An 18,796-nucleotide genomic window follows, 5' to 3' on the forward strand; every position below is an offset into this window, starting at 1 on the left:
ATAATAATTTTTTTTTAAAAAGTACATTGTAATCCTAGTTTCATAAAATTATCTGCATATCTGTATCTAAATGTGCATAGAGAAATACCTAATAGTTTTCTTTGACAAGAGTTTTTTGCTTGCTTATTTGACTGTTCTACATTTTATAAACAGTTAAAATCCTTAGTTCTATTTCTTTGCTGTAACAAATCTTAAACTTTTATAGCTTGCATTTTGACATAAATATGAGTTGGTATGTTACAAAAACAACTTTAAAGCTTGTTTAAGTCTTTTAAAATGTACATAACTTAAAAATTTAGATACTTATTTATTTCTGAGAATTTATCCTTTTATATGATCTTTTTCAATCAAATAGTGATTTTTTTTTTGTTTTTAATGAGGCTAGTGATAACTATAGTTATTGTTTATAATCTAAATTACAGAACTACAGGAGAAGTTGTGTCAGGAGTCGTAAGTAAAGTGTTCAACCAGCCTAAAGCCAAAGCCAAGGAGCTAGGCATAGAGATCTGTCTGATGTACATAGAGATTGAGAAAGGAGAGACTGTGCAAGAAGAGCTCCTGAAGGGCCTGGATAATAAGAACCCCAAGATCATAGTGGCCTGTATAGAGACATTGAGGAAGGCCTTAAGGTAAGACTTTTGTTGCTTTAATTTTATTAATAGCTGTATTTCAATCAGAATTTGCATCCTGCTTTAAACAGAAATGAAAACTACTGGACTTAACTTGGTATACTATAACCACCAAGAGACCAACCTGGAAAAGCTAACTTGTTCTTCTGGTATGGCACTTTCTAGTGAGTAATTTAATCCTTCAAGTGTGCCACATAGCTATTTTGTTTAAGTTTTTTCCTAATGAAGGTGTGAAGGAAGTGTTATGACTTCTCCAAATAATTGCTTTGTTTTTCTCTTGGAAATGGACCCTTCAGATATTTAGACAGCTCTTTGATCTTGCTATCTTTAAGTTTAAATTTTTGTATTTTGATGTGTTAATTAAAATAGAAAAGTAGAATCAAATGCTTTGTGTCTTCAGAGGACCACAACTGCAAACGAAAAATAATTTTTATTTAATAAGTTCTTTTCAGTTCTAAAATCTCTTGCTGTTTAGCAGTGAAGTTTTTAATGAACGAGACATTTTTTAAGAAAAAGTGACTGTAATGTACTGTGGAAATCTGAATTAAATCAGTTGTTTGTTCTGATTTTAGTAGTTATTCTAATCTGGTAGGGGAACCTTGGTGGTGTAGTCTTCAGGGAGTTGTGCTGGTAACTCAAAGGCTACATCTGTCAAGTCGTTTCAAATTTACCAGCAACTCTGCTAGAGAGAGATGGACTTTTTCATCCCTGGCAGCTTACAACATTGGATTCCAACTCGATAGCAATAAAGTTTAGGTTTTCTAATGTAATATGATATCCCCAGTAGTACCACAGGAAATGTTTTAGAAAGCACTCTGAATCCTAAATTACCTATCAGAGTGAAGATCTTTCAAACTTGACTTTTTTGTGATTTATGACCTAACATCTTGGAGAAAATGTTTACTTTGGTGTTTATTATAGATGAAAGTGTCACAGTTCTTGAATCTCCTCCTCTGATTATCTATTAGAGGATCAGCTATGACTTTGTTCAGACTTGATGGCAATGAGTTTCTACTAGAGTTAATCTTCAATTTATACATTTTATATTATCATTTGCTTGGTTCTTGATGTTCTTTTTTTATAATTTGATTTTCACTTAAGTTTTTGTGTAATAAATTTCCCCTTGTTTTTAGTCTATTATGATATGATAGACATTATGAAATTTTATGGATAGTAAAATTTTAGAGGTCTTATGAATTAATTTGCCAGTCAGGAGAGTGCATAGCCGTTAAGTTTGTTCTGAATTTATTAGTAATGGATCTTTTAATTTAATTACAAGTTTGTAATCTGGAATGTGCTGAATTGGGATTATTTCAATTTTAAGTTTACTGGGAAGAATAAAGGTAGGGAATGGACTCATTAAATATATCTTCTTTTGTTTTCTGTTTAGATGTTTTTAGACCCTTCCTGTATGGTTCATTACTTATCCTGAAGCATCTCAGGATCTCTAAAAGTTCTCTGGAACTAGATTGGTCTTGAGGGCCCCAAAGATTCTTGGAACCAAACTACTAAGTCCTAGGTTCCAGTGTCTCCTATTAGTGGTAGCACTAGAGACAGAAGCATTTTGTTGACATTCTGTACAAGCTTCTAGAACACACTCCACCCCCAACAATAGTATGTTTAATAGCAAAATTAGCTTTTATTTTGTTAAGAGGTCTGCTTTTCAATGTAGACCTATTCTACCTTTTTAAAAATTTTTTTCTTTTGGAAGTAGATTAGGTTAGAGAAATTAAAAAAAAAATCAAATATAACAATAGACATATAAAGGAATATGAAATAAAACATCAAGCCTACTACCATTGAGCCACCCTATAGAATTGCCCTATAAAGTTTCCAAGACTGTAAATGTTTACAGAAACAGGCTGTCAGCATCTTTCTTTTGTGGAATGGTTAGTAGGTTTGAACTGCAGACCTTTTGAACTCCTCACGGAGGGAGACTGTTGTTGATGGGGACCATCAAATCTGCTTTAACTCATATTGACCTTACAACCGAACAAAACACTTCCCTGGTCCTGTACCGTCCTCACCGTTGCTGAGTTCCTGTTTCCCTTTTAACTCTCCAGGTCAACTGTGCTAAGTTAAAATGGATTCTCCTCCCATCTACTAAAATTAAGGACACTTTAAAGGAAATCTTAGAGATCATCTTGTTTATTTTCATGTTATGATGTCCATACTTAAACTATTATACTGCTGAGTATCTTGTTAAAAATAACTTTTTAGGGAAAGTGTTTTTTACCGTTTCATTTCTTTAACCTGATAGAATATCTATTACAGAAAAATTTTATTGCATACCTAGCTGTACATATAAAATCAATAATATATATAGAGCCTGCTTCTCATCCAAAATTGACATGTTCTTTTATAACTAAATTTCTCCTGCTCCAGAAGTAAATACTCAAAACTAATAGCATTGACATTAGAAACTTGGGAAGCTCTGGTGGCCTAGTGGTAAGAAACTGCGCTGCAATCTTGAAGACACACAGTTCGAATTTACCAGATGCTCTTGGAGAAGGAGGGACAGTCACCTCTTGTGCCAGTAGAATCTGATTCAACCATACAAAAGAATAATTTTTCTTTTTTTTTTAAAAAAGCAGAGACATTAGAAAGTTAAAATCCACACATTGGAAACTTTAAAATAATTTAAGTAGTAAATATATGGAGATAAATATTTGTTCTCTTTTTTAAAAAAAGTCCATATACAACTGTTTATCCCCATAAGAAATGGAAGCAAAGAGATTTAAGTTGCCTGAGGTTGTAGTCTGATCGTTGTATAGTCGAGAACAAAAACATACTACCAGGATTAGTTATCTGATCGAGTGAATATTCTTAATTTAAAGAATTATTACGAATTTATTAAAAGTACATTTTGTTTATATCCTAAATATTTATTAACTGACTTATAATTTTACTCAGTATTTAAGATTTTAAGTAATGTTTAAGATATGTAAGTTCTAAGGGAACTTAGAGACAAAAAGCTGTGCTGCAATCCTGAAGGTTGCATGGTTTGAATCAAATAAATGCTCCACTGGAGAAGGAGGGGGCGTCTCCTGTGCCAATCGGATCTGATTCGATGGCACACAGCAAGTTAAAAAAGAGATATTATCTAAGCACTAGACCTTTATAGATTTGAATCACTCTTATCTTGGTTATCTAGAAGGTTTAGTTTTTCAATGCTGTTACTATTTTGAGCCCCTTTGAAGAATAATACTTATATATAAGCATAGTTATATTCTTTTTGATTCCTTGGAAAAAATCCAACAAAACCAAACCTGTATCACTTTATTGATATATAATTATAGATACGTATTTGAGTGAATAAAAGCTAACATTTAATTAACCCAAGCCTATTGTGTGTTGATAATCCCCCCCAATTTTTCTAGTGAATTTGGCTCAAAAATTATCTTGCTTAAGCCAATTATCAAAGTGTTGCCAAAACTCTTTGAGTCTCGAGAGAAGGCTGTTCGCGATGAAGCCAAACTAATTGCTGTGGAGATATACAGATGGATTCGGGATGCTCTGAGACCCCCATTACAAAATATAAATTCTGTCCAGGTAAGGCATAAAGGTTTTTTTTTGTCTTTACATATATCTAGTTTAAAGACAATTTGTTTTGGAAAAGGTGGTCTAATGCACATTTCCCTTAATTTATGAGCCATTAAAGGCTTCCTCAGAAATGCAATTTATTCTTTTCTCTCAGTTTTTAAATATATGTCTTCTGTATGATAATTGCAAGTTAATTTTACTTAAGCTATGCAATATATAAAATATGTATAATTTCAGTTTATCTTTTCTCAGTTGTTCTGTTGTTGTGTGTCTTCAAGTCACAACTAACTCATAGCTGACCTTCCAGTGGGTTTTCAGAGTCTTTAAATGGCAGGAGAGGAGATTGCCCATCTTTCTGTTGGTGGATTTCAATAGCATGCCTTCATGTTGGCAGTGTAACTTGTTACCACTAGGCCATCTCAGCTACCTTTTGGTAGTTGCTGTGAAGTAGAGTGTGACACATAGTGACCCAATGAGCAACAGATCTGAACTCAGTCCAGTCCAGTGCCATCCTCACAATCTCCGATATACTCAAGCCCATTGCTGCAGTCACTGTGTAAGTTCATCTGGTTGAAGAGTCTTCCTCTCTTTTGCTGACCCTCCACCTTTCCAAGCATGTTGTCTCGCCAAGGAATAATAACCTGTCCTAGCAACATGCCCAAAGTATGTGAGACAAAGCTTTGTTAGTTTTGACTCCAAGGACAACTCTGGCTGCACCTTCTTCGAGACGTGCCTGTTGGTTCTTTTTGACAGTCTGTGGGATGTTCAGTACTTTTCTCCAACACCACAGCTCAAAGATGTCAATTCTTCTGTCATCCTTATTCTTTGTCCAGCTCTTGAATGCTCCAGAAGTGATTGAAACTCTTTCAGTCAGAGCTTCCTTGCAGCCACATATATAAGAAATTTGGTTCAGTAAATTATGTTTTCTAAGAACAGTAATAAAGACTTGTTTCAAATGTAGTTTCTGAATTTTGCAGTTGAAAGAACTAGAAGAAGAATGGGTCAAACTGCCAACAGGTGCTCCTAAACCAACTCGGTTTCTACGTTCCCAACAAGAACTAGAAGCTAAATTGGAGCAGCAACAGTCTGCCGATGAAGATGCTGAGGGAGGTAAGCCAAGTTTTAGTAGTGTTTTTTGTATAAATAAGCAAAAACTGGGACTGACAAAAGAACCTGTGCAGTAGGCACAGTTTGTAGGCCTGCCATTGAATGAAATAGAAATTGTAGATTGTATCTATAACAGATAGATTATAATTGTAATTATAATATAATTATAAATATAAATATTTATAAATATAATATAATTATAAATATAATTGTAATGATAACAGAATGTTATCATTCTGTGAAAGGATTAATTGCTCTTTGATTAATGTAAGACGAGCAAGAGCTATGTGGAGGTGGCTGTATCTGACCTTTAATAAGTTCACAAAGGAGAACTGTTCCTGTCAACAGCATCAATAACAGAAAACCAGTTCCCATAAGATCAGATAGGTCCCATTCTCCCATGCCTCTTTCCACTCATCTCAACACAAATCTTGCTGCTTTATTGGGTTCAAAATCCACACAGAACTGGGAAATTAAAAAAGTTATAATCCAAATTAATAACAGAATGTTGTCAAGATAGCTCCTGAAATATGTACTTAAGCACCTCAGCCTCAAGCTTTTTGGCCAGTGGTCCCAAGTTCTCAATCCTGCCAATATTGGCTTCCCACTCCTAATTGTTGAACAAAGTTCTCAGTCCTGCCAATATTGTCTTTCCCCCCTAGAAGGTCCCATCTCATGTCATGTCTCCAGTTTGGCCATAGGTGTTGTTACCATAGATACAGCTGGAGCAGGGAGGGCGTCCTACATTTTCTTACTTTCTCTTCAGTGGCACCAGAAGATCTGTTTCTTGCTGCTGTCTTGTTCAATTCAATGGCAAGCCTAGCAATCTCCTTGTAGATTGTTGAGACTGGCCAATCCTTGGGTGGGATGTAGGGAACTAGTCCTCTTGTGGTTAGACTAATATGCTTTATTTGCATATTCCCACCCATCTATAAAGCAAAGTGAAATAATAGCTAATAAAATTATATTGGAAAAATAAGCTCCAAAATAAATACAACATTCCTTCCATTTTTAAGGTTTGTTTTCTTTTTCCTCCTGGCAGGTGGTGACAGTGGTGAAGAAGTGCAACAGATAGATGCTTATGAGCTCTTAGAAGCAGTTGAAATCCTTTCCAAACTTCCCAAAGACTTTTATGACAAAATTGTAAGTAGCAGTTAAACTTTTCTTTTAAAATTACTGCTTTAGTAGAATTAGAGAACACTCTGCTGAGCTCTTGTCTCATACTCCTGTTCTGTCTCTCCACAGTGAATTGTTTCTTTGCTCCAGTAGTAATTAATATATACACCTACTGGAGTACTTTTCCCCCATATGTCTTAAAAAAACAGATTATTAAAAAAAACCCAACACACAAAAAACAGATTATTCTTGACTTTTCCCTTTTCCTTGCTGTCTTTTGTTAGCTCTCAAATTTATCTTATTTCTTCCATCTCCACTGCCACTACTTGGCACATAGGGTTTCTTGACCTTGATACTGTTGACATTTTGATTTTGTCAGAATGTTAAAATTTTTTGTTTTGAGGTTGTAGTCTTTTTCCATTGTAGGATATTTTGCAGTATCTCTGGTCTGCCGGTGATTACACCTATTACATAGATATTAATAATTCTGTGTTCTCTCTCACCAAAATAACGAATAAAAAGTATTTTTATATATTGTTGAATATCACTTGGGATATTACTTGGGAGATAAAATCTCTATTTGAGAAGCACCTTATCCCAAACTTTACTATTATCACTTACTCCAAGTATGTGCTATTCTTCTTATGAAACTCTGTCTCCTCCCATCCATATTTTACAGTATAATTAGGAGTATCTTTTTTGAAAATACAAATTTCCCAACACTGTTTCCTAATTGAAACCTGTCAGTGGCTTGCACGCATTTGCAACCTTAGACCTGCCCTCCATGCCCATCTTCCAGTCATGTATATTTGCTTTCATTCTCCATGCTTTAACCACACTATACCTCTCCCCGTATGTAATGCACTCTGCTTGAGTTTTGAAAACTCAGGACTTAGTATTTGCTGTTCTTTCTGCCGGTGACATTCATCTCTCTCTGTTCACCTGGTTAAACTTCTCATCCTTTCATATTTCATCTTAAGCATTGCTTTTTTTTAGGAGACTTTCTTGCTATGTTACTAAAGCAACTTACGCATTTCCTTTAATACTAGTTAAGTAATTCAAGATCTTGCTAGCTCTGTTGTAAGTTCCTTTAATATCTTACTTTTTTATTTATAGCATATATGATAAATTGAATTACAGTATGAGGTACTCTTGATCTGTGAGTTTGTCATTGTCTTTATATCCCTAATTGTATAAAATAATAGGTGTACAAACTGTTGTACAAATTATTTGGTCTCCAGGAAAGTGTATTGTACTTTTCTTTCTGGCCATAAAGGAAAAGGATTGCTAGATATTGAATGAACTAATTGTAAAATTAGAACCCTTTGGTGTTAATTATGAGAACATTATTTTCTGACTGGTCTTTTCAGTGTTGTCTTATGGAAATTCTACTCTTGTATTTATGGTACAGTAAAATGGGCTAAAAACATTATTTTTGTTTTCTGTTTAGCACCTACTTTGTAACATTTGCCTACAAAATAAAGAGGAATAAAGTGAAGGGCACCTCAATCTATTTACTTAATCTCAAACTTTAGTGATATGAAATCTTATAAAATACCTTTGCACACAAACAAAATATATGTATATGTATATAAACAGCATTCTAGTTGGGTACATGGTTTTATGATCTGTTCTTTTGTGTGTGTGTGTGTGTGTGTGTGTGAGTGTACCGTCAAATCAGATCTGACTGACTGGTACAGGAGGAGATTGTCCCTCCTTTTCCCGGCAGAGCATCTGGTGGATTCGAACCGTGAGCCACTGGGATTGTAGTTGCAGCTCCTTGCCACTAGGCCACCAGAGCTCCCCTATGATCTGTTCTTAAACTAGCTTTAGTAAAAGTTTTAAAAAACTCTATATTTGGTTTACTAGAGTATAAGAAATAGGCTTGCTTTTTTTCTTTATGTTTGTTTGGGGTTTTATTTGTTTAAGGAATAGACTTTCATTCTGTCATATGTTCCTTCCTCTAAATGATGTTACTATTTCTTTATCTGTGGTAGGAGGCAAAAAAATGGCAAGAAAGAAAAGAAGCTCTGGAGGCTGTAGAAGTACTCGTGAAAAATCCCAAACTGGAAGCAGGCGATTATGCAGACTTAGTGAAAGCATTAAAGAAGGTAATTGTGAAGTGTTAAAGCTTGATGTCCTTGGAATACAGAGAAGGATATTGAATTTTTCTTCATCAGTAATCTTTTTATCACAGAAACATTTTGTGCAAAAAGCTTTTGGGATATACTGTTTTAAGAAAACTCTTAGTGCTTTTTTAAAAATTATAGATGTATATTCTTGAAAGATTATCTAGATTATTATCCTAGGTTTGTTGGGAGGGAAAGTTTTTATTTTTTACTTATGATTGCTGTAAGTGTGCTATTTGTATAGTCTGTAAAATCAAGTAAAAAGAAGTCTTGCCAATTTAAAGTCAAATACTCCAATTTTATAATTCTGTTGGATGTGCTATTTAAATTAATTTAATGGAAAAATATTAAATATGGAGAATTTTTTGGTTGACTACCAGATGGTACCATCTAGATAATATCAGCATATGAAACAATGATTGTGAAAATACGTAGCCATAAAGCAGGCAAGTTATGAATAAGATATAAACATTTTAGAAAATATTCATTTAGTATTGCTTCATTCTATCCACATTGAATTCTGTGGGTTGATTTTTTTGTGTTAGTTTTAAGTAACCTTTTGTATTATCTGTCAGTATAGATGAAGTCTGTGAGGATAGTCCTAGAAGTTGAGAACAAATCTGAAAACATCTTTTTTACTATATTCACATGATTGAAGACTATTTTTTTAAAAAAAACAATTTTTTGTAAATTCAAGCTCAAGTAGCAGAAGATTAGAATGGTAGAAGGAAGAGTTTTAGCTTTTTTAAAAAAAAAAATTGCTATTGGCACAGGAGGGAATCACCCCTCCTTTTTCAACAGGGCATGTGGTGAACTTCAGGATTGCAGTGCAGCTTCTTTGGCACTGGGCCACTGGAGCTCCCTTTGGAGAAAGCAAGAACAGTCTTCAGCTACCACACATTATGTAGTAGAGGCTCCCACAGTTGGGTCAGCACATCTAGAGTGCAGTGGATAGGCATTGCCTTGGGAAAATCACCTTTCTGATGATAGTATCTCTGCTGCCAGGATAAAAGAAATGACCAACTTAACAGTGAACCAGCTGCTACTACATCAATATTCTCCCCTGGATACTGATCCCAGACCAATTCAATTCAGCCTCTGAGCCCCAAATCTCTGCTTATTCAACAGGAAATAGCTAGAACACACAATGGAATGTCCCTCCTTACACTTCCCCATCCCTGAAGGGCCTGCTATAAAAACACACCCAAATATATCCTAAATAGAACTTCTTGGCCTCTCTTTCCAGACAAAGGAACCTTGCCCAGAAGCTCCCTTAATAAAACAGCTGTTAAGCTTTAAAAAACAACCCTAAGTCTTGGTAAACTTTCATTAAAATTAATTTTTTTAAAAAAAACATTCTTTTACTCGGGAAACTCAGAATGCACAGAAATTATGTTAATTAAAGAACAATGTCAAAGGTCAATATTAGTTTTATTTGACTTGATGACACTTAACTACTGCTAAGTAAGACTAGTGTTATATTTGGAGGAACATTCTTCCACTTTGTACATCACTCTTTGTCAATGTGCTGTATGAAGTAATCTGGGTTTGCTGTGATGCTGATCATTGTGCCATTGGGATATCAAATACCATAATGGTTTCCCAATGTAGACAGTTTTTCTTGGAGTTCCCAGTTATAAACAGGTTTGGAAGCAGGAGTGACATCTACTTCCTAAACCACATGCCTCTGGAAACTATGTATGAACTTGAAGAAACGATGATAATTGTGGAAACACATTAGTAGGTCTTTTGTTTATAGAGTTGCTATGAGTTGTGCTCAACTTGACAGCAATCAACAGCAACACCACCACCATGCATAAAGAAGGGTGTAAATATCATAAATCTCTAATTTGGAGAACTACCATAAAGTGAATACAAGGAAGAAAACAAAAAAAAATGTGAGGAAATTAGCCTTTAATTGTATGTACATATGTAAGTAGTTCTTATAGTTGACCTTACTATTCTTTGCTTCAAATGAGACTTGAAATAGAGATCTGATAACCTTTGTTCAGTCATTAGCCTGCCATCTTAAAGAGCCACGAGTGTAGGAAAGATTATTTAAAAGTGAAGTGCCCTGAATGAAAACCTGGGTTGTGGGTGGGAAGAATGGGAGAAAGAAGAATAGACGGCACTAGAAGGAAGTGAGATTCGAGCAGCCTGTGAAAATAACTTCTGATTCTTGGTTAATTATTTCAGCTTGTGATTTTTTTTAGCCAAAGTCTTATTATTGTTCTGTCACTGAATTTTCAATGTGTGTCACATAAGGTGTCCCCTCAGTAGTGCAGTGGATTAAATGTTCTGCTGCTAACCAAAAAATCAGCAGTTTGAACCCACCAGCACTACTGTGCAGAATAATGTGGTGGTCTGCTTCCATAAAAGATTTACAGATTTGTGGAAACCCTATAGGGCAGTTCTGCTTTGTTCTATAGATAGGATTTCTGTGAGTTGGAGTTAGGAGGAGGAAGCATTTGGTATGCCATTTCCTTAGAATATAGATCTCCAAATAAAACATTCCTGTGATTTCACTGGGACTATCAATAGAAATGTATTCTCTTACTGCTTATATTCAAAGAGGGGTGTGCATTTAAATTTGAGTTATTATTGTTTGTTTTGAGTTGAAACTTATAGCTGACCCTCCAGCAAGTTTTCAGGGGTAATAAATCTCAAGGGAGGAGATTGCCCGTTATCCTTTCTCCTGAGAAGCAGCTAGTGGGTTTGTACTATCTGCCTTTGGGATTGCAGCAAAGCTTCTTACCACTAGGCTATCAGAGTTCCCTAAATTTAGGTGGTGGCAGCGGTGGTAGTTGTATGCCATCAAATCAGAACTGACCCATTGCTGACCCTCCATCAGATTTTCAGAGGCAATAAATTGCAAAGGAGGAAATTGTCCATCCTCCCACAAATTTGGGTAGATAAACTCAATCGATTTCGGTGAAGTCTAGGGCACCATAGAAACTTCTTTGCTTTTTTCATGTAGTAAGGTGGAGAGAATCTGTCAGTAGTTACAAATAAGTGAAAATAAACTTTATTTTATGGCTAAGATATTTAAAACCGTAAAAAGTTAGCCTCAGTTAGATAAAATAATGTGAGACATTGTATTTTATATATTATACCTGGTTTTATTTACATGTATAGATAAACATACAAACTTCTCTATATATTTACCTAAGAGAGACATAGAGAAAATGAGGAAATGGTAACATGGAAGAAAGAGAAAGAAAAATGAAGGAATAAGAATGCAAACTGATCCCCTTTTTGTCCATAAATCTCTCTTCTCCATGGACTAGATAAAATAATCTCACTAATTTCCTCTTCTCCCTCCCCTACTTTTATAAAAATAATAAAGAGCTACTACTTTTTAAATAGGGGAGCTCTCCTGGCTTAGTGGTAAGAAGTTGGCTGCGAGCCCCAAAGCACACTGTTTGAATCCACCGGCTACTCTGTGGAAGAAAGATGGGCTGTTTCTTCCCTTAGGATACACTACCTCTGAAAACCCACTGGAGGATCAACTATAACAACAACCGTTTTAAAATTGGCTGTGGTATACGGTCTTCTTTCTGGGTTTTAACCTAATTGAGCATATTTTATATACTTTACCACCATCATATCCCACCACTCTCTCAAAATATCATCTTTGGCTTTGCTGATTGGTTTTGGGCATTATTTTTTGAGATTTTTTTTCATTATTTAATTTCCAGATTTCCCATGTGAAATTAACTCTTTTTCACTTGCTCTATGTTCCCACCCCCCCTGAATTATTGCTTTGTATTTATCATAGTTTGCTAAACATAGTAATTCATGTTTGGTTTCATTGATTCCCCCCCCCCTTTTCCCTCTGCCAAAATAGCCCTTGGTTTTGTTTTGATTGCTATTAGCTGGTAAATTAGATACTAATTAAAGATAAATACTAATATATAATTACTTAAAAATCACATTGTGTTTTAGCAGTGAAGGCTCAGGTTAACAAGAGAGTGGAATCATGATAGGTTCAAAGTAATAAGAGAGTGAGTGACACTAGTTTTAATTCTAGAGAATTTTCCATTGTTGGGTTAAACTGAGATGGTAAGGTCAAGCTTTTTTCTCCATTGTAGAACATAAATCACTGAATTTTCTTATTTATTGAGTAAAATACCCTTTCTATTCTGTTTTAAAGAAATAAATGCTTCTCTTTCACACCCCTGTTTTCCAATTTAGAACTACTTGTATAAGCAGACTCTGATCTGAGATAGTGAGTATTGACAAGCTGAAATTATATTGGGGTGCCTGGTTCATCATTCATTTTATATAAGTTTTCAAACCTTTGCCATCTTGAACTAAAGTTCATAGGATCTTCAATACTTAACATAATAATCGTAGGTATCAAGGGTGGGCATAGCTCCCACTGAGTGGTATTCACCTCAGAATGGATGAAATTAGGGTTTTTAAATTGGAAATATAAAAAAATCACCTTTTGAGTTATATGAAAATAAAATTCATTGCCACTGAGTCTAATTTGGACACATAGTGACCAAGAAGGACAAAGTAGAACTGCCTTAAAGGATTTCCAAGGCTGTAAGTTTTTTGGTTTTGTTTTTACTAAATTTTATTAATTTTAATGAACATTTACAGAGATTTTGGGTTTCCATTCATTCATTGTTACACTCAAGGCTGTAAGTTTTTATGAAAGTATTTATCATTCCTCCACCAGCTGGATGTGGGTTCAAACGTCTTGCTTTTGGTAATCAGTCCAATGCCTTATCCCTGCACCAGCAGAGTTCCATTATACAATAGTACTGATGTCCCATTCATTAAATAATAATTTTCCTTTGTTGGAGTGTAGCCTGTCAAGATTTTCATTACTGTTCTCAGATATATATGTAGTTTAGATTCTAAGTAAGATTTTTAGCACTGAAATCATGTCTGAAAGGTTTTTATTAAGGAAAAAATATTGAGAATATTTACAAGCACATGAGTTTAAGTACAGAAAAAAAAGGAAGAGGTTTTTTTCTTCCACAAACTTTAATAGTAATAAGAACAAACAGACCTGGATTTGACTCATAACACTATTTGTGAGCATTGCAACCCTGAGAAGTTTAATCTCTACTTAGTTTTTTATGATAATAAAAATAGAACCCATAGGGTTTGAGTAGAAATTAAATAAGAATTATAAAGCACCTACAAAAGTATAGTAGTAAAAAAAGAAAAAAGTATAGTAGTAGTGCCTAGTTTGATTCTAGGAGCTGTGGTTGCATAGTGTATAATGTATTGGGCTGCTAAACTAAAGGTCATCAGTTTGAATCCACCAGCTGCTCAATGGGAAAAAAATGGACAATCTCACATAAAGTTTTACAGACTCAGAATTCTAGAAGAAGATTGCTGAGTCAGAACTCCATAACAGTAGGGTTTGTTGGTTTATTTATTTTTGTGAAAGTTAATAAGTCCTATTGGTTTTATTCAATCATATAATCATTTGTTTTTTAACATTTGTTAAAATTAATATGATTAATAGCAGTGTTTGATAAACCCCTTACTGTGTATTGCCTTTCCCTTCCTTATCGTGTCTGTTAACTTTTATTCCCCTCCCTCCCTTCCATCCTTGTTAACTATCCGAGAATGAGTTTGTGTGTAAACTTTTCCTTAGCTTTTTAGAACAGTAGTCTTATGCCATAATGGCTCTTTGTGACTGATTTACGTCACTCAGTGTTCTTTCATCTAGATCCATCCATGTTGTGGAGTGTTTCATGAGTTCTTTATCTTTTTTTTTTTTTTTTTTTAATACCCCATTGTGTGAATGTATGATAGTTTTTTTAAGCCCTTCATTTGTTGATAGGCACTTGGGTTGTTTCCCTCTCTTTGCTGTGTGTTTATCACTTTGTATCTTATAATACAGTACTTTGGGATATATACCTAGTGGTGAGATTGATTAATCAAATTATAGATCTATTCCCAACTTTCTAAGAGAGCAAAGTGCTTTACATAGTATTTGTGTCACTTTACATTCCTGCCAGCAGTGAATGAGAGTTCCAGACTCTCCATACCCTTATCAGCATTTGGTGCTTGCTGTCTTATTCAACTTTGCTAGTGTCAAAGCAGTACATTTTAGTTTGTTTCTAATAAATATTTCTTTTCTTTTTCTCTGTTCCTCAGTTCTTAAAGATACATAGGTGCAAAAATGAATTTCTTTGCATGCCATGTTCCAGAAGTTATTTAATGTGGTGAAACATCAGATATTGGAAACCAGAGAAAATTTGGCCTAAGATACTCTAAAAATACCTAAGGAATAGTCTACACTCAGAGACAGTCATTCTTGGATGGTTTTACTAGAGATGAGGGGAGGGAGAGAGAAGGCTTTTATAGATATTTTAAAATAGATATGCTGAGTGAGTTAGAATGGAGACATTACTTCTTTCCAGAGTGAGGAGCAGGGTTTGGGGTCTTGTTAACACCAACTGACTTCACAAGTATATGCCAGGATAAAATCTTATCAAAGAAAAGCCTGGTCTGATCATTGTCACTCTTCCTAAATTGATAGAGATGCAGTTTATTGTAAACACTAGTTTACTTAAGTGCTGGGCTTTGTGGTGCATGTTTAGAGATACAATTATAAGCAATGCTGGAGGGAAATCAGCTGCAAATTTGACTCTCACTGGGGACAGGCATGCCACCTCTGATGCTAGAACACTATTCCTCAGAGGAATTGTTTCAATGGAATTTGCAACTCAGAGTCCTCAGAGACTTTCTGAATTACCTACAGCAGTTTCCACTGGTGCAGTGCACCTGAGGTATGAATATTAGAGCTGCTTCTCTATGGTGACCTTTAGAAATAGACTGTCAGTTTCTATCACAGAAACAAAGCCAGCATACATGTTTCTTGAAAAAAGCAAGTCTCCAACTTTTCTGCTATTATCAGGGACATGGATAACATTGACACACAATCTACTGCTAATAAAGTTAACAGTTTGAAAATGTGATTTCATGTATATTCTGTTGGGAGACTAAGCCTAAGGAACTAAGCTCCCAATTTTGATATTATTAAATAAGAATCTTTTCTCTTCCAGGAAAAAAAAAATAGCATAATTGTATTATCAATTTCAGAGTTCTTTGAGACTAATCTTTACTTCCCCTCTACAGGCCTGTAACTATTTCTTCCTTTTCACCTGCTTTATAGGTCGTTGGAAAAGACACCAATGTCATGTTGGTGGCTTTGGCAGCAAAATGTCTTACAGGCCTGGCTGTTGGTCTAAGGAAGAAATTTGGGCAATATGCAGGGCATGTAAGTAACACTCCTTTTTAGATATAAATCAACAAAATGATTGACAATGGCAGGCTGGTTTGCTTAATGCTTTAAAACAGCTCTTTGGCATAGGTTATTGTTATGTCCTGTTGAGTTACTTGCAACTCACAGCGACCCTGTGTACGACAGTCCTGAAACCTGATCTATCCTGTGTCAACTTTTCTGTCTCTGACACACCTACCCTCATTATTACCCAGTCACTAAATCAGTCCATCTCATTGATGATCTCCCTCTCTTTCTCCATCCCTTGTCCTTCCAAGCATGATTTCCCTCTCCAAGGACTGGTTCCTCCCTGCAGCATGCCCAAAGTATGTCACACGAAGCCTCAGAATCCTTGCCTCTAAGGAGCAGCCCTGGTTTCACACTCTCTAGGACAAACCTGTTTGTTCTCCTGGCAGTTCAACACTGTTGTCCAGCAACACAGCTCAAAGACATAATTTCTCTTTCTATCATCCCTGGTCATTGTCCATCTCTCTGATGCATAGCAAGCAATTGTGAAGACAGTGGCCTGGATCAGGTGCGCCTTAGTCTCCAGACTGACATTGTTGCTCTTCAGTCTCTGGAGAGGTCCCTGACAGCAGACTTTCCCAGTGCAATTTGTCTCTTGATTTCCTGGCGGCTGTTACCAGGAATGTAGATTGTGGAGCCAAGCAAACTCAAGCTGTTAACAATCTCAATCTCTTCACCATCTATCATAATACTCTCAGGCATTATAAAGATGAATTCATTCACTTTCTTAGGAAGTCAGGCTCATAGCCTGTAGTACTTAGTTGAAATATTTGCTTGTTAATTGCCTGTTTAGCTAGAGCTCTGATGACATAATGAATAAACACTCAACTGCTAGCCAGTGGGTCAACAGTTCAAACGCACAGACTACTCCATGGGTGAAAGATGTATCAGTCTGCTTCCATATAACCTCAAAGCCACATAGGACAGTTCTATTCTGCCCTTCAGGGTTGCCATGACTCAGAATAGATTTCTTTATTCTTCCTGCTTTGTTCTTAGTTCTTACAACATTATCTTGTCTTACAGAATGAGTAAGAAAGGCAATATCAAACCAGAAGTGAAGTTTAAAATGTATAGTGTTGTGCTCGCTTTGACATCAAACTTACTATGGAATGGTACAAGAGATTAGCATACCCCCTGCCAGAATGACATACAAATTTGTGACGTGTTCCTTTTTTTTTTTTTTAAATGCTTAGTATTTTACTGTTTAAAAGAGTAGTTTACTTGTCTACATAAGACATTTTATAAAGTTTGTAACATTGGTAATATACCTGCTTAAATTATTCTAAGACTAACTGACTGGAGACATTCATTAAGAGTATTAAGTTTAGCCATAGTTTTAACAAACTAAAAAAATTAGGATATTTTCTTTTATTGTGGCATCTCTTAATGGACTTTTAACTCTAGTCTAATTGACTTAGAATGTATTGCCATCCTGAAATTTATTTTCATAAACAATAGAATTCAACTTCCTAACTATTTGAGCATTTGGTTCTTTGCCTTCATTGACTTACATACCATTTTATTGGAGTTCTGCTATTTGGAGCTTGCTTAATCATAGCGCTGAAAATAATTTCAGATATTTTAGCAAAAAAATTACCAATTAAATGATGACTGGGTTATTACCAGAGAAATAAAAACAATGACCCATAAAAATCCTTTAAATATATAAATAATAAATTGGAATAAAAATTATAGCCACTGTGTTTGTAATAAGCAGTAATATTTAATGTTTATTATATAGTGTATATGAATGAATATATGTATGCCACCAGCATGTTAAACGTATTTTGGTCAGTTTTATATTGCTTCTGAGAATATTTTAGGACTGTGATGTCATAATTGATAGGAAGTTGCACTGCTGACCCAAAGGTGGCGCCTCTCTGGCAGTTTGAATCCACCAGCAGCTCTGAAGGAGAAAGATGGTCAGCCTCCTCTCATGTGATTAATAGTCTTGGAAAACCTGCTGGAGGTCAGATATGAATTGGTTCCAGCTCTGTGGCAAGGAGTTTTTTGGTAAATTATTAGAATACATTTGTATTAGAAATAACTTTCAAGATGGAAAAAATTTGTAAAATCCATGTTAATTTATGGAATCCTAGTTAATAAAACTAATTTTATTTTATTCATTTTAGTTTGCATAATCAAATTCTATTGACAGTTTTTAGCGAGTTTTGCTCCTAACCTAAAGGTTGTTTCCCATGGTGGTTCAAATCCAGCAGGGGCTCCAGGAGAGAAAGATGAGTAATCTCCTCCTGTATGATTTACAGCCTCAGAAAAACCAATGGATAGTAGTTCTGAGTCAGTTCTGACTTGAATTTGAGTCTGAGAAAACATGGTTTTATGATTACCTGGCTCTCTAGTTTAAGTTCTTACTAGCTTTGTGACAATTTGTTGTATGACTTCAGGAATAATTCCAATATTTCATACTTTAAAAACTATATCATACATAGCAACATAACAACCATGCTGGTGATGCAATTTTATTTTCTTCTATTTGTAAATTGTTTTCATGTCATTATTTATGAAGTTGAACTTTACACTCCATAAAAGTATAGATTTATCATCAAATTTCTTTTAAGATTTATGACTTATGGTATTTATAACTCCTACTGTTGAAAAGTCTTTATTCCTTATAATTTGTATCTATTTTGGGGTGGGGGAGTTAGATGCTATTGAGTTTATTGTCTCTTTTGGATCCTGGGGGGAAAACCCAACTAGAATTTGTCTTTTGGCAGTACTTTGAGTGCCATACCTTGCACTAAATAAATACATTAGGCATTCAATAAATATTTAATGCATGAATGATAATTTAGATGTAAAAAGAAGTTTTAGCTTTTTTTTAAATTTTTTTTTTTATTATTATTATTTTTGTGTGAGTGTACCGTCTAATCAGATCTGACTGGTACAGGAGGAGATTGTCCCTCCTTTTCCCAGCAGAGCATCTGGTGGATTTGAACCGTGTGCCTCTGGGATTGTAGTTGCAGCTCCTT

At 35.0% G+C, this 18,796-nt stretch overlaps 1 protein-coding gene across 2 annotated transcripts in view; it reads left to right on the forward strand.

Annotated features, from left to right (window-relative positions):
• Positions 1-18,796, forward strand: part of CKAP5 (cytoskeleton associated protein 5) — a 116,875-nt gene that overhangs the window by 42,837 nt on the left and 55,242 nt on the right. For both annotated transcript variants that reach the window (XM_006896713.1, XM_006896714.1), the window contains exons 4-9: positions 423-629; positions 4,010-4,181; positions 5,150-5,282; positions 6,322-6,422; positions 8,393-8,506; positions 15,672-15,776. In XM_006896713.1, coding sequence (XP_006896775.1) covers positions 423-629; positions 4,010-4,181; positions 5,150-5,282; positions 6,322-6,422; positions 8,393-8,506; positions 15,672-15,776 — 832 coding nt within the window. The remainder of the gene's footprint in view (positions 1-422; positions 630-4,009; positions 4,182-5,149; positions 5,283-6,321; positions 6,423-8,392; positions 8,507-15,671; positions 15,777-18,796) is intronic.

Source organism: Elephantulus edwardii, unplaced genomic scaffold, assembly GCF_000299155.1.
Source record: "Elephantulus edwardii isolate Elephantulus edwardi_28Jun2011 unplaced genomic scaffold, EleEdw1.0 scaffold00189, whole genome shotgun sequence".
NCBI lineage: Eukaryota > Metazoa > Chordata > Mammalia > Macroscelidea > Macroscelididae > Elephantulus > Elephantulus edwardii.